The 16,356-nt window shown below is 36.4% G+C and overlaps 1 protein-coding gene and 1 long non-coding RNA gene across 3 annotated transcripts in view; one reads left to right on the forward strand and one right to left on the reverse strand.

Moving 5' to 3' along the window:
* Positions 1 to 16,356, reverse strand: part of LOC126788619 (uncharacterized) — a 38,026-nt gene that overhangs the window by 20,172 nt on the left and 1,498 nt on the right. The gene's annotated exons all lie outside the window — the stretch shown is intronic.
* Positions 178 to 9,420, forward strand: LOC126788603 (agamous-like MADS-box protein MADS1). Of its 2 annotated transcripts, XM_050514611.1 has the most exons (9): positions 178 to 222; positions 756 to 999; positions 7,511 to 7,595; positions 7,947 to 8,008; positions 8,101 to 8,200; positions 8,324 to 8,365; positions 8,734 to 8,775; positions 8,894 to 9,075; positions 9,163 to 9,420. In XM_050514611.1, the coding sequence occupies exons 2-9, from the start codon at positions 764 to 766 to the stop codon at positions 9,164 to 9,166; spliced, it is 753 nt and encodes a 250-aa protein (XP_050370568.1). In that variant the 5' UTR covers positions 178 to 222; positions 756 to 763; the 3' UTR covers positions 9,167 to 9,420. The 2 variants fall into 2 exon arrangements, with proteins under 2 accessions (XP_050370568.1, XP_050370566.1); XM_050514609.1 differs by having other exon boundaries at positions 207 to 309; positions 7,514 to 7,595; positions 8,101 to 8,365; positions 8,888 to 9,075.

A 16,356-nucleotide genomic window follows, 5' to 3' on the forward strand; every position in this document is an offset into this window, starting at 1 on the left:
TTCAGCTCCAATACAAAATGTATTCTACCACTTTCCTTGTAATAATAACTAAAGTCCTATACATTAAAATTCAAGCCAAGTTTTGGAAATTAGTATAATGGAGTAAAGATCAATTTTCCCTTTATAAATACCCTTCTCTGAGTTCCCCTTGCTTCCATTTTCTGCATCTCTCCTTGTTTAGTTTTGTGAAAGATTAGAAGTCCAAGAAAAAACCCTAAAAAGGTAGAAACTTCTCTGTTTCTTTCATCATCTCCATCTTTACTTTGTTTTCTTATCTGGGTATTGATCAAAATACTCAAACACTACCTGGTAATCCAATCTTTAGTGCCTCACTTTTTTAGTCCAGTTCATGTTTTTGACTCCATAGTTAGATCAGAAACTGCTTGATGTTTGTTTTCAAAGAATCCAAAAAACAATGAACTTGAAACCTTTTAGTCCATCAGTTGGCAATTATTTTAGTGCAATTCATGTTTTGGTCTCCACAGCTAGCTAGATCAGCAACTTTCTGAAGTATAATCTCTAAGAACCAAAAGAGCAATGAACTCACAGCTACTAATCCATCAGGAGCTAGTTACTTTATAGTGTAACATTTGTAGCTTTGTTTGATCACACCTAAATAAAAATATTTGAACTGTTTGTGTTTTGAAATTTTGATTTGTACAAGAATCATGATCCTTTTTTTTTTTCTTGCTCGATTGATGTTTGTCATTTGTACATTAACTTTCATCCTTTCTCTACTGAATTGTAATTCTCAGCTGCGACTATGGCCTATGATAACAAACCCAACACTTCCATGGACGCTGATGCCCAAAGAAGGTTGGGAAGGGGAAAGATCGAGATCAAGCGGATCGAAAACACCACCAATCGCCAAGTTACCTTCTGCAAAAGGCGCAATGGTTTGCTTAAGAAGGCCTATGAGCTCTCTGTTCTCTGCGATGCTGAGGTTGCTCTCATAGTCTTCTCTAACCGTGGCCGCTTGTATGAGTATTCCAACAACAGGTATAATACTTGAATATTGGTTCTTCTCTTCTTCCTCTTCTCCGATTCCTCAAGGCCTTGGCATTTCATTTTGTCCAAGTTTCACAAAGTTTTGTGCACGCTATCAGTGCTTTTTGCAGAAAAGAAATGTTCTTGGCAAAACTTGAACAAAAACTTTGTTTTTAATTAAAGTAATTGGGGATAAGTGTTGAGATTCTTGCTCCTGCAACAGATCTTTGGTGTGTAAATTGGATAGTTTTTCACAAATACATAATCATTGTTATTGTACACTCAGCTGATGGAGCCTGAGATGAAGTATTCTCTCTTTCTTGAACCAGGGATCCACTGTCTTTCTTTCTTCTATTTTTTTTTTCCTTCTATGTGCTTTGGTTATTTTTCTTCATTTCTGTTTATGACCAATTTCTTAGCTCTTGGTTTGGTAGAAGCATAGATCTGGTGTAAAACATAGAAAAAAAAACGGAAGTATTTGAGGGATGGAAATGGAACTAGTAGTGGGTGTTGGAACTTATGCAGGCCTCTGAGATCAGCTCCTTGCCTTCCTCCATTGCTGTTAATTTGTTTCCGTTTCCTTTCTGGTTTTTTTACTCTCTCTCTCTCTCTCTCTCTCTCTCTCTCTCTCTCTCTCTCTCTCTCTCTCCAACACTCTTATGTCATCTATGAAGCTATGAAAGTCTACACAAAACAAGCTGTCACGCTCCTATTAGCCCAGTCTCCGATCTCATTGACACTTCCTTAATAGCACGTCAGTTATGGTCACCAAGAAAGTAAAAGTACAATTTCATTTTATTTTCTTTAGAGAAATGATAAGACCTTCTACACAAAATAACAGGGTTTTTGTTTTTCAAAAACACCCAAATGGGTTCTCCTTGAACTTTGTTAGAACTCCCTTTGTTGTAAGTTGTAACAACCAAATCAGGCTACAACTACTCACACCCAGATGAGATCTTCCCCAAAATCGGACTTTTCTCACCTGGAAATTTGACACCGGAGACTTTAACCTAATTAGGGTTTATTAGCAGCTGCAAATAGTAATCAATTGGCCCAAGATCTGTACTGGGTCACCATTAAATCAAGTAAAATAGAGATGTTTTCACACAGCCAATCAAAACCCAGTCCCAAAATGTTTTCTTTTCCCTTAAATTCTTAACCTTTTCTGGGAAATGGGTGTGTTCTGGTTAGGGTTAGTTTTGGTCTTTGGTTCACGGAATCTTTGGTCACGTCACCTCAAGATTTTTCTGTTCTTCACTTCTGAGTTCTGACAAAAGGGTTCATGTCATGATTCCCAGTGGGGTGGGGTTGCTTCTCTTTCCTTTTCCTCACTTGTTGAACCCTAAATTTCAACTTCTCTCTTGGATATCCCTCTTAGAAAATAAAGTCTCTTTCTTTTTTAGTTTTCTTTCAGATTAGCTCTGGTCACCCCAGCCAATGAGCTCACAGCTCACAACTGGGTCACTGTTAGCATTCTGGAGTGACCCTTTTTAATTTCCTGAGGATCTTGCATAGATAAATTCGTGCAGGTTTAGAAGGGTGTGGAGAAGTGAGAGAGAGAAAGATAGAGAGAGAAAGAGAGTGATGAGTGTTGCAGAGACAAAGGTACGAAATCTGCGAGCCAATGGGAAGTTCTGAGCTTTTGGCTTATAATGACTGCTTCTGAAGCAGACGGCTTTGATGTTGTCATCAGAATTTCAGACAGAAAAGACCAATTTTTTATTATATATTTACCATCAGTAAGTTTTCGAGGTGTGTAATAGTATAAGGTTTAGGGTAATATCCGTTGAGTAATTGGTGAAAGAGAGAACATTACAGAGTGAATTCTGGCCAATCGAATTGGGGAGCAGTACCATCGTGGCAATAGTTAGCCAATCACAAGCTCGACAAATTTAAGGTATATATTATCAAAGTGCATAGAAAAGAGTGAGTACTGTTGGATCAGTTTGACTGAGGTAGATGTCCTTCTTTATTAGGCTCAGTTAAACTGAGAGAGTGAGAGAGGTGATTTCATTTGTCTGATGGCTTAAGCGTGAGGTTTATCATAATTTCAGCTTAACCCTCAATTTTTGAGGTTTTGTTTGGTTATTTTCTGTGCAAAAAGCTGTAATCTGGTTTTTCTATCGCATCTGTCACATTGAAAATTTGAAATTGATCAAGTCTAAGACACAGAACTGTGTTCCTTTACTTCCTTGGCCATTGAGATATGTGATTCTTTGTTAGATTATGTGACCATAAGTGTAATGAGTTAATTATAATGTGAGTCCCAGAAACTAGCTAATCTTAAGTTTAGATGTTTTTTTTTCACTTATTTTTTCCCCTCAATTTGAGGAAAACAATAGATTTTATATGAAGTTGATGAGCAACTGAAGTGAAGGTTTTTTCTTTACCTGATATAGAGCATTATTTTTTTTTGTAAAAATTGTAGAAACAACTTCAATTTCCCTTTACTTCACCACAGAAACGTTTAATTAATGACCTTTTCCAATTAATCTCTTTGGAGTCTAAACAGAAATGTTATTGCAAGATTTGTTTGGTCATTGATTCTCTCTAGCTCTCTCTCTCTCTCTCTCTCTCAACAGTACCAGAAATTAGTCTTGAGACATGATCATATACCTTTAATGTCTTTCTACTTTTACACTGCCTTAGTTTATTTATCAAGAAAGCTACACAGTATCAATTGCAAGTTCTATGCAACAACACCTTAAAAGTTGATGAAATAAGCCAAAGATGAGGGCCAACACCTTTGTTTTGTATAGCTAACTTCCTGGTAACCCATTTATATAACTTTGAATCTTAATTTGTGTCCTTTGTTTTTTTTATGGCAAAGAGATTATGGTATACTTTCCTCCATTTCAAATTGAATTATACATATATATCATATATAGTGTTCTAGGTCGCCCCTTTGGCTATAGATTTTAACCTTTCTCCTGCTCCTTGAGGCTTACCTCATATACTTCTATTTCATAAACCAAATTATTTTATTGCATAAATGAACAAAACGAAGTAAACTGGATTTGTAACGACCCCAAAATTTCGAGCTTAAAAACTCAAAATTCTAAAGTCGTTAAACACCCAATAATCTCAAATAAATCGAAATCATTAAAGTGTAACAGCGGATCAATTCTGAGTTCTCAATACAACTCAGTCAACCAATTATTACAACCCAAATTTATAATCCATACATAAAATGGAAATGTAATAATCCTCACAAATCACTCAAAAATCTCACAAATGAAATTACACAACTTCTCACACACAAATCCACGCTAAAACCTCACTACAAGTAAGATACGAACGACTTCGAGCCTCTGTAGTCGTCACTCAACCCCCCACTAATCAGCACCTGCAGAATTATCCCCTACACCATCGAATTGGTGCACCAGAATTGTAAACACAAACCCGGTAAGCTTATAGCTCGTATGAGTAAAATCAAAAATATAATTCACATATCAAAATATACGAAAGATCACAAACAACAAATATAAATGCCCTCATGAGTCATTGGTCAGCCCATCTGGTTGACCCAAAGAAATATGAAATGAAACGCTCATGAGAAAATTAAGTAACCCTTCTGGTTACCCAATGCATTTATAATACGGGTACCAAGAACGCTGGTACACATCTGTTACCCCTCTCGTAATACACCGCTGATATTGGATAGCCACCCGCTACCCAACATCCAAAATAAACTGAGTACCCATGAGCAGATAACCACCCATTACCTCTCATGCAGTACTAAGGCAGACAGACTAGAGCTCTAACTGTATCGTAACTTTCGCCCGGCCAAAGGCTAGGTTCCGACTTGCCAAACACGTACAATAATCTCACATCATATTGTACCAAATCACGTCCGAAGACAAATCAACATTTTAACAATCTCAATGTTAAAATCACGTACAATAATCTCACATCATATTGTACCACACATCACGTTCGAAGACAAATCACACTTTTTAACATTCTCCGTGATAAAATCATGTACAATAATCACTCATCATATTGTACGTTTTAAAACTTCCACGATATCACCACAATACAAATCATAACAGTATATTATATAGCAAACTATATATATTCGTATTTATTTACCATTTATACAATATATACATAGTCCACTATATCCTATACATGTCATATTTCATAAACACCTGAAGAATTACGTACAATATTCTCACATCATATTGTACCATTTAAATCACATACTCATGCACAATTTTCCGTCACCGAAATGACTATTTTTAATGAATTAATAACAGTACGTAATTTAATGAACTATATCTATATATGTACTTATTACCATTATACTGTATATATGCAGTCCACTAAATTATATACATGTTGTAATTCATTTGGTAACACACTTGCAAAAATGTTGAATCACCACGAGGGTAGATTCGTAATTCAGTGAGATTTTACTCACCTTAACGACTCGAGCGTAATTCCACAATTCCCGATGATAATTCATTTCCTCGGTTTAACGATCACCTTGAAAAGATAAGAAAAGAATTTAGAATCGTTTCGTAACCTTTTAATGCCGAAACAGTAATAATCGGTTACTGTTCAGCAATTTTCGGTTTTACGAAGTTACTGTTCAGTGGTACTATTCACTGTTACTATTCCCGGATACTGTACAAATATGCAATTAATACGTATTTCTGTACATATAAATATTATATACGTATTTCTGTACGTATAAATACTGTATACATATTTCTGTACGTATAAATATTATATACGTATTTCTGTACGTATAAATATTACTACGTATTTCTGTACGTATAAATATTAATACGTATTTCTGTACGTATAAATATTAATACGTATTTCTGTACGTATAAATATTATATACGTATTTATGTACGTATAAATATTAATACGTATTTCTGTTCATATAAATATTAATACGTATTTCTGTACGTATAAATATTAATACGTATTTCTGTACGTATACGTACGATTTAAATGTAAATACAAATTCAGTAAATAAAATTTACTAAATTACCCTTTCACAAAATTACTTTTTACATTTACTGAAAGTAATTTATATTTACATTTACCGAAGGTAAAATTTAATTACATTTACCGTGGTAAATAAAAATTACATTTACATTTACCGTACACAGTAAATTACCAAAATGCCCTTCTGTCAAAACTGTTCCCACCGCCTCACACGGCGGCGCGTGTGCCACACGCGCCGAGGCTAACCACGGCGCGTATCACGCCACCGCCGCCTCCAAAACCACCATCTTCCTTCCCTCCACCTTCCTACGGTCTCCGACCACCCATGGCTTGCCCCATACTCCCACACACGCCGCCTCTAGGCGGCGGTATCCCTCTCCTCCATCCACCTCCGATTCTCCACAAAAACCTCCAAAATCAACACAACAACATCACAACCCATTCAATTTCACAACCCTTACCTCTATCACGCCGTGGAAGCACCGGAGGATCGCCGACGAGCTCGAACCAGTCGGTCTTGGCTCGGTGACGTGCAACGCGTCTCCACGACGGCGAGAGACAGTGCGTCAACCTCGGGGTCGACTGCTGGAGGCCGTGCGACGCTCGTAGTGCCGGCGGTGTGGCTCACGGACGCGCGGTGGTGGAGATCGGGGAGGGAGATTGATGGTTTCGGGAGAGAGTGTCGTGAGGGAGAGAGAGAGAGAGAGAGAGAGAGAGAGAGAGAGAGAGAGAGAGAGAGAGAGAGAGAGAGAGAGAGAGAGAGAGAGAGAGAGAGAGAGGGGGAGGCGGGCTGAATGGGAGAGAGAGACGAAAGGGTTTCCAATTATGGAAACCCTAACTGAAAATACTTCCTTTTATACCCCCTCTCAAAATCGGAACTAACTTCCGTCATTAATAACTTTTACCTCCGACGTCCGATTCGAACGTGTCACATACTCACGAACTCGTATCGCCGAGCTCTACAACTTTCGTGAAGGAAGTTTTTGAAACCGAGCGACGGAATAAAAGTCGATAAGTTCGTTCGGAAACGTAACGTTTTCTTATTAAAGGTTCTCGGAACGCTTCCGTTTCCGTTTCGTAACGTTTGCAAACAAATCAAATTCAATTTAAATGAATTTCAAAACTTTATAGAATTTACTTCAAATCAAATATCGTTTTGAAAAAAATTGGGGTTATTACAGGATTTATATCAGTAATTTTCCTTATATATGAAAGTTCATGATCTTAAATGATTTGTCATTTAAGATGATTTCTTCTTCTTGTTTTGATAGAGATATTTTCTTGTTCTATATCAAAGTACTGCTATTCCTTCTTTCTTGGTTCTCTCTTTCCTCTTGACCCAAAATGGTCCACCAGATCGGACATTCTCTTGTGATGAATAGATAATGTAATGCCACACATCCCCAATTGTGCTACATAAAATAATTCAACCTGTTGAATATAACTTTCATGAATCAAGGGGATTATGTATTATGTTAGTTAGTCTCGTCCAGAAGTTGTAGTGCACGCTTCATATATATATAGTACAGTATCTTATCTTTTATATGCTTTGATTGCATAGCAGTGTTAGAGAAACGATTGAACGATACAAGAAGGCATGTGCAGATTCTTCAAATAATGGATCTGTCTCTGAAGCTACTACTCAAGTATGTATACTTATAATAGTAAATTTTTACATAATATTGTCATGAAATCAAAGCTTAATGAGACCGCTTTCTGTAAAGATAGATAATTTCTGGGAAGAGGGAACTAGCTAGCAATAATTGAAAAAGATCAAGGTTTCATAATTAATCAAAGCGTATAAACTCGTGGTGTCCATTATAATTAACATGATCCATCTTCCCTGCATTAGTTTAGCTTTATAAAACAAATATAGAATCTCTGTGAAACTCTAATATACATTAATTGTAACTCATAATTAATTTAATAAATCTTCATTTTGGCTCTGAATGAGATGCTCCTAAACCTATTAGCTTCTTTATGTTTTTAAATCTCAGTACTATCAGCAAGAAGCTGCCAAACTGCGTAACCAGATAAACGCTTTACAGAACAGTAACAGGTAATCTCAGAGAGGCTAAGTCCCAAATTCATAACGAAAAGAAATTTCATCTTGGCAGATTTAATATTGACATGCATACTGTTGATCTCCAGGGGTTATATGGCTGAGGGTTTGAGCACTATGTCTGTCAAGGAGCTCAAGAACGTGGAGGCCAAACTTGAGAAAGCAATTAGTAGAATTAGATCCAAGAAGGTATCTTTAGAATCTGAGTATTTGATAATATTTCTGGTGGCATGGATTTATATACCACTGACAAATTTTCCCTTTTCTGTTCACTCTTCTTTCTTCACTTTTCTTTATCTCAAATTCTCTCAGAATGAGCTCTTGTTCGCCGAAATTGAGTACATGCAGAAAAGGGTAAGGCCTCCCTTCGAGTGGCTTATTTATCATTATTTCCTATTGCACATTGTTTTCCTGAACATATGAGAAAGACTGTTTAAGCATTTTTGAGCCTGGTGTAAGCGATTTATAGTTGCATTCTGTTTTATCGTGTGTGTGTGTGTAAATCTACAAAATGTATGATTGAGCATCAGTTAGCTATTCTTTTCGGAAAGATGTAATAGCCAATTATATGGTTCAGGTCCTTACATGCACTTGTTCTGGGTTATCTCAAGAAGTTCCACCCACTGAACATATCATCATCATGAACTTAACTTGCATAACCTTCAGTAATTTTTTTTTTTACTTCTCGATCTGAACCTGTTCTTGCTTGGACTGCATTGCAGGAACTTGACTTGCATAACAATAACCAGCTCCTCCGAGCAAGGGTCTCTCTCTAAGACTATACAACTTTATTTTCTATCTTGATATTTGTGTGCTTGCGTACATACTGTTAGCATTTGTAATTCCTAGTAGTGATTAATGTGATTGTGGTGGAAGGGGCAGATAGCTGAAAATGAGAGGCACCAGCAAAGCATAAATAATGGGATTGCCGGAGGGCATGGAAGCTACGAGATCATGCAGCCTTCTCAGTCATTTCACGAGGCTCGCAATTATTTTCAAGTGAATGCTTTGCAACCCAATGTTCATCAGTACTCGCGCCACGAGCAGATTTCGCTTCAATTAGTGTAAGTACTTTAAACACAGCTACTAAAAATTGCATGTTTGCATCTAGTGTCACAATTTAACTTTACTTTTTTACTCCTTAATTGCAGTTGATATATATATTTATGCTTGGCCTGGTTTCTGCTGACTTCATCTTAATGGAGGGTGCATATATATGTACTATGGCACCAATTGAAAGCTCGCTACCTACACATAGTGCTTTTATAAGTAGGAGTTGAGCAGAAATCAGCTTTTCTTGTTGTTAATTATAAAGAACCTCCCCACAACTAGTATTGGCATTACTTGCACCAAGTACTAAATGGGATGTCTTGCTTGTATAATTATTACTTAATTCTGCAGCGCACTATGTACTAAGTTTCTCCGATATACACTTTTAACATTGGAATTCGTCATTGATGTTTTATAATATTTGGTTTGCATCTTTATCATTTCTGATACTTTAGCACACACGTAATACCCCGAAAATTCACATCAAATTTCCAATGAGTTCTCTAATATTATTAAGTTGGTCATTGTCCAATTTTATTAGACAATGATGAAAATGAAAGGGTTCGAAATTGTAATAACCCGAATTTTTAGAAACTAAATGTCAAGTATTTTCAAAGTGTTAAACTTGTGAAATTAATTCAAGATGACAATTGGAGGTTTGCGACATTTCGAAACGAAAACGGAAACGTTCTCGGATCGTTTAATTAGAAAACGTAACGTTACCGCAACGTATAGATCGACTTTTATTCAGTCGCTCGGTTGCGAAAACTTCCTTCACGAAAGTCGTAGAGCTCATCGATACGAGTTCGTGGACACGTCACGCGTTTGAATCGGACGTCAGATGCGAAAGTTATTAACGTCGGAAGTTCTTTTCCGATTTTGGAAATAGTATAAAAGGAAGGAGAGGAGATTAAAAATCAGAAAATCAGTTTTTTTCTAAAAATCAGCTCGGGTACTGTTCACCCGAGCTCGGGTACTGTTCACCCGACCCAAAAACCTTATTCGGCCGATTTCTCCACCATCCGACGTCGCCTCGTGTCGTGCCACCTATCAAACTGACGGGCTCGACGAGCTCCATCTTTTGGGCTACGCCTTGCACTCCGGCGACAACCACACACGGCGTAGAAACCGCCGAAAATTACTGCTGTGGCGGCGCCGCCTCCTCCGGCCACCATAGCTCGAGATTTTTGGGGGGTTTTGCTTGTCTCAGTCCCAGCAACATTCCCACAAAAGGAATCGAGCCAAATCGAAGTGTAAGTACCCGAATCAAAATTTCAATTTCTAGGGTTTGTGAATAGTGCCGAATTTATGTTCTTCGTTGTTTGGACTGTTTAGGCTCGGATTTAGACCTTGGTGTCAACTAGAAAGTTTTTGGAAATGTTGTTTAGGTTGTGGTGGTGAAATTTGGTGATGATTGGTGGCGGTCGGTGAACAGTAACGCCGAATGAATAGTAACTGTGAATATCAACTCCGCATGAATAGTGTTCTGTAAACAGTAACTGTGAACAGTGCGTGGTAAAACAGTACTATGAACAGTGTTTTGGTAAAACAGTTACTGTGAACAGTGGTTTAGTAAAAACAGTGATTAGTAAACATGAACAGTGTTCCGTGAACAATGTTTTATGAACAACATTTAGCTGTGCTGAACTCGTCACCTGATATTTTAAGTATCATGCTATTAGGTGACTGACGAAACGAGTGAGGAAATTACTTTCAGGGTCGTGGAAGTTGCACGCAGGAAAAAAGGTGAGTAAAATCTCACATATTTACGAATCTACCCTTGCGGAGATTCAAGATTTTACAAGAGTTTTTAATATTGAATTACGACATGTATACGATATAGTGGATTATATATATATATTGTATAAATGCTAATAAGTACATATATATATAGTTTGCTATATTATATACTGTTATAAATTCATTGGGATTTGTCATTTTGATGACGAGAATTAAATATTGAGCATGTGACTTAATTTGTACAATATGAGGTGTGATTATTGTACGTGGTTTTAACATGGTGTTTGTTAAAACGTTTTGTCTTCGGACGAGTTTTGTTTTCGAATGAGTTTCGTCTTCGGACGAATTTTTGTCTTCGGACGTGTTTATGAAATATGACATGTATATGATATAATGGATTATATATATATTGTATAAATGGTAAATATGTACATATATATATATAGTTTGCTATATAATATACTGTTATGATTTTATCGTGATTTATGTCATTTTAATGACGAGATTTATATATCGAGCATGTGATTTTGATTTGTACAATATGATGTGAGATTATTGTACGTGATTTTAACATGGAGATTGTTAAAATGTTGATTTGTCTTCGGACTTGATTTTTGGTACAATATGATGTGAGATTATTGTACGTGATTTTAACGTGGAGATTGTTAAAATGTTGATTTGTCTTCGGACTTGATTTTTGGTACAATATGATGTGAGATTATTGTACGTGATTTTAACGTGGAGATTGTTAAAATGTTGATTTGTCTTCGGACTTGATTTTTGGTACAATATGATGTGAGATTATTGTACGTGATTTTAACATTGAGATTGTTAAAATGTTGATTTGTCTTCGGACTTGATTTGGTACAATATGATGTGAGATTATTGTACGTGTTTGGCAAGTCGGAACCTAGCCTTTGGCCGGGCGAAAGTTACGATACAGTTAGAGCTCTAGTCTGTCCGCCATAGTACTACATGTGAGGTAACGGGTGGTTATCTGCTCATGAGTACTCAGATTGTTTTGGATGTTGGGTAGCGGGTGGTTACCCAATATCAGCATAGTACTACATGTGAGGTAACGGGTGGTTATCTGCTCATGAGTACTCAGATTGTTTTGGATGTTGGGTAGCGGGTGGTTACCCAATATCAGCGTAGTACTGCATGTGAGGTAACGGGTGGTTATCTGCTCATGGGTACTCAGATTGTTTTGGATGTTGGGTAGCGGGTGGCTATCCAATATCGGCGGTGTATTACGAGAGGGGTAACAGATGTGTACCAGCGTTCTTGGTACCCGTAATATAAATGCATTTGGGTAACCAGAAGGGTTACTTAATTTCTCATGAGCATTTTATTTCATATTTCTTTGGGACGACCAGATGGGCCGTCCATTGACTCATGAGTGCATTTATATTTGTTTGATTTGTGGATTTTCGTATATATATTAATATGCGAGTTATATTTTCATTTTACTCATACGAGCTGTAAAGCTTACCGGGTTTGTGTTTACAATCCCGGTGCACCAATTCGATGATGTAGTGGATAACTCCGCAGGTGTAGATTAGCGGGAATTGACGGACCGCTCAGAGGACTTGAAGTTATTTATCCCCAGCTTGTGTGAGGATTTTGTGTGACTATCTTGTGAGGTTGTTGTGAGGATTATACACTTCCATTTGTTATAATGTTGAATTATAATTTGGGTTGTAATAATCAGTTTGACTGAGTTGTATTTTGAACTCCGAGATGATCCGCTGTGGCATTTTAAATGATTTCGATTTCATCGAGATTGTTTGGTGTTTAACGACTTTGAAATTTTGAGTTTTTAAGGTCGAAATTTTGGGGTCGTTACAGAAATATTAATTGTTCGGAAACGTTCAATTTCACGAGTCTAAGAGTTGACTTTTGACTCATTGGGTTTCTTAGAAAACTTCTTACAAGAAAGTGCTAGAGCTCGTCGATACGAATTCATGGACACATGACACACCTAAATCGGAGTTCGTATGAAGAAGTTACGAATCAAAATGTATTTGGACATTTTTAGAAAATAGTATAAATAGGGAAATTAAAGAGAAAAAGAGAGAAAAATCAGAAAAATCCCGGATTTTTCTCTCTTCGAGTGGCTGATTTTAAGCCGCCGGATCTCCGCCGTCCGTCCACCATAAAGTGGCGCACCAGTCACGTTTGAAAGGTTGATGCATCCCCTGTCGATTGGTGGTAGCGCCACCCGCCATCTCGCCGCCGTTTAGGAGCGGTGAAGCCCGGAAGTTCTCCCGAAAAAGCATATGTAACGACCCCAAAATTTCGAGTATAAAAACTCAAAATTTCAAAATCGTTAAACACCAAACAATCTCAACGAATCGAAATCATTTAAAATGCCACAGCGGATCATCTCTGAGTTCAAAATACAACTCAGTCAAACCGATTATTACAACCCAAATTATAATTCAATATTATAACAATGGAATTGCGTAATCCTCACACCAGCTGGAGATAAATAACTTCAAATCCACTAATCCACACCTGCAGAGTTATCCACTACACCATCGAATTGGTGCACCGGGATTGTAAACACAAACCCGGTAAGCTTTACAGTTCGTATGAGTAAAATAAAAATATAACTCGCATAACAATATATTCGAAAATCCATAAATCAAACAAATATAAATCACTCATGAGTGAATAGACGGCCAATCTGGTTGTCCCAAAGAAATACGAAATGAAACGCTCATGAGAAATTAAGTAACCATTCTGGTTACCCAAATGCATTTATAATACGGGTACCAAGAACGCTGGTACACATCTGTTACCCCTCTCGTAATACACCGCCAATATTGGGCAACCACCCGCTACCTAACATCGAAAAATATGAGTACTCATGAGCAGATAACCACCCGTTATCTCACATGCAGTACTCTGGCAGACAGACTAGAACTCTAACTGTATCGTAACTTTCGCACGGCCAAAGGCTAGGTTCCGACTTGCCAAACACGTACAATAATCTCACATCATATTGTACAAAATCAAGTTCGAAGAAAAATCAACATTTTAACAATCCTCATGTTAAAATCACGTACAATAATCTCACATCATAATGTACCAAAAATCAATTCCGAAGACAAATCAACATTTTAACAATCTCCATGTTAAAATCACGTACAATAATCTCACATCATATTGTACAAATCAAAATCACATGCTTGATATATAAATCTCGTCATCAAAATGACATAATCACGATAAAATCATAACAGTATATTATATAGCAAACTATATATATATATGTACATATTTACCATTTATACAATATATATATATAATCCATTATATCATATACATGTCAAATTTCATAAACACGTCCGAAGACAAAAACTCGTACGAAGACAAAACTCGCCCGAAGACAAAACATTTTAACAAACTCATGTTAAAACCACGTACAATAATCACACCTCATATTGTATAAAAATCAAATCACATGCTCAATATTTAATTCTCGTCATTCGAAATGACCAATTCCAATGAATTCATAACAGTATATAATATAGCAAACTATATATATATGTACTTATTACCATTTATACAATATATATGTAATCCACTATATTGTATACATGTCGTAATTCAATATTAAAAACTCTTGCAAAATCTTGAATCACTGCAAGGGTATATTCGTAAATAAGTGAGATTTTACTCACCTTCTGTAACGACCCCAAAATTTCGAGTATAAAAACTCAAAATTTCAAAATCGTTAAACACCAAACAATCTTAACGAATCGAAATCATTTAAAATGCCACAGTGGATCATCTCTGAGTTCAAAATACAACTCCGTCAAACCGATTATTACAACCCAAATTATAATTCAATATTATAACAATGGAATTGCGTAATCCTCACAACAAACTCACAAGATAGTCACACAAAATCCTCACACCAGCTGGAGATAAATAACTTCAAGTCCACTGAGCGGTACGTCAATTCCCACTAATCCACACCTGCAGAGTTATCCACTACACCATCGAATTGGTGCACCGGGATTATAAACACAAACCCGGTAAGCTTTATAGCTCGTATGAGTAAAATGAAAATATATAACTCGCATATCAATATATACGAAAATCAAGAAATCAAACAAATATAAATGCACTCATGAGTCAATGGACGGCCCATCTGGTCGTCCCAAAGAAATATGAAATAAAACGCTCATGAGAAATTAAGTAACCCTTCTGGTTACCCAAATGCATTTATATTACGGGTACCAAGAACGCTGGTACACATCTGTTACCCCTCTCGTAATACACCGCCGATATTGGATAGCCACCCGCTACCCAACATCCAAAACAATCTGAGTACCCATGAGCATATAACCACCCGTTACCTCACATGCAGTACTACGGCAGACAGACTAGAGCTCTAACTGTATCGTAACTTTCGCCCGGCCAAAGGCTAGGTTCCGACTTGCCAAACACGTACAATAATCTCACATCATATTGTACCAAATCACGTCCGAAGACAAATCAACATTTTAACAATCTCAATGTTAAAATCACGTACAATAATCTCACATCATATTGTACCAAAAATCATGTCCGAAGACAAATCAACATTTTAACAATCTCAATGTTAAAATCACGTACAATAATCTCACATCATATTGTACCAAAAATCATGTCCGAAGACAAATCAACATTTTAACAATCTCAATGTTAAAATCACGTACAATAATCTCACATCATATTGTACAAATCAAAATCACATGCTCGATATATAAATCTCGTCATCGAAATGACATAAATCACGATAAAATCATAACAGTATTTTATATAGCAAACTATATATATATGTACATATTTACCATTTATACAATATATATATATAATCTATTATATCATATACATGTCATATTTCATAAACACGTCCGAAGACAAAAAAACTCGTCCGAAGACAAAACATTTTAACAAACTCATGTTAAAACCACTTACAATAATCACACCTCATATTGTACAAAAATCAAATCACATGCTCAATATTTAATTCTCGTCATTCGAAATGACAAATTCTAATGAATTCATAACAGTATATAATATAACAAACTATATATATATATATATATACTTATTACCATTTATACGATATATATGTAATCCACTATATTGTATACGTGTCGTAATTCAATATTAAAAACTCTTGCAAAATCTTTATCACCGCAAGGGTAGATTCGTAAATAAGTGATATTTTACTCATCTTCTTTCCTTCGTGCAACTTCCACGACCCTTAAAGTAATTTACTCACTCGTTTCGTCAGTCACCTAATAGCACGATAAATGCTTAGAAAATGATACTTGAAATATCAGGTGACGAGTTCAGCATAGCTAAATGTTGTTCATAAAACATTGTTTACGTAACACTATTCATGTTTACTAATCACTGTTTTTACTAAACCACCGTTCACAGTTACTGTTTTACCAAAACACTGTTCACAGTTACTGTTTTACCAAAACACTGTTCATAGTACTGTTTTACCACGCCATTGTTCACAGTTACTGTTACATATCACTATTCAC

Source organism: Argentina anserina, chromosome 3, assembly GCF_933775445.1.
Source record: "Argentina anserina chromosome 3, drPotAnse1.1, whole genome shotgun sequence".
Taxonomy (NCBI): Eukaryota; Viridiplantae; Streptophyta; class Magnoliopsida; order Rosales; family Rosaceae; genus Argentina; species Argentina anserina.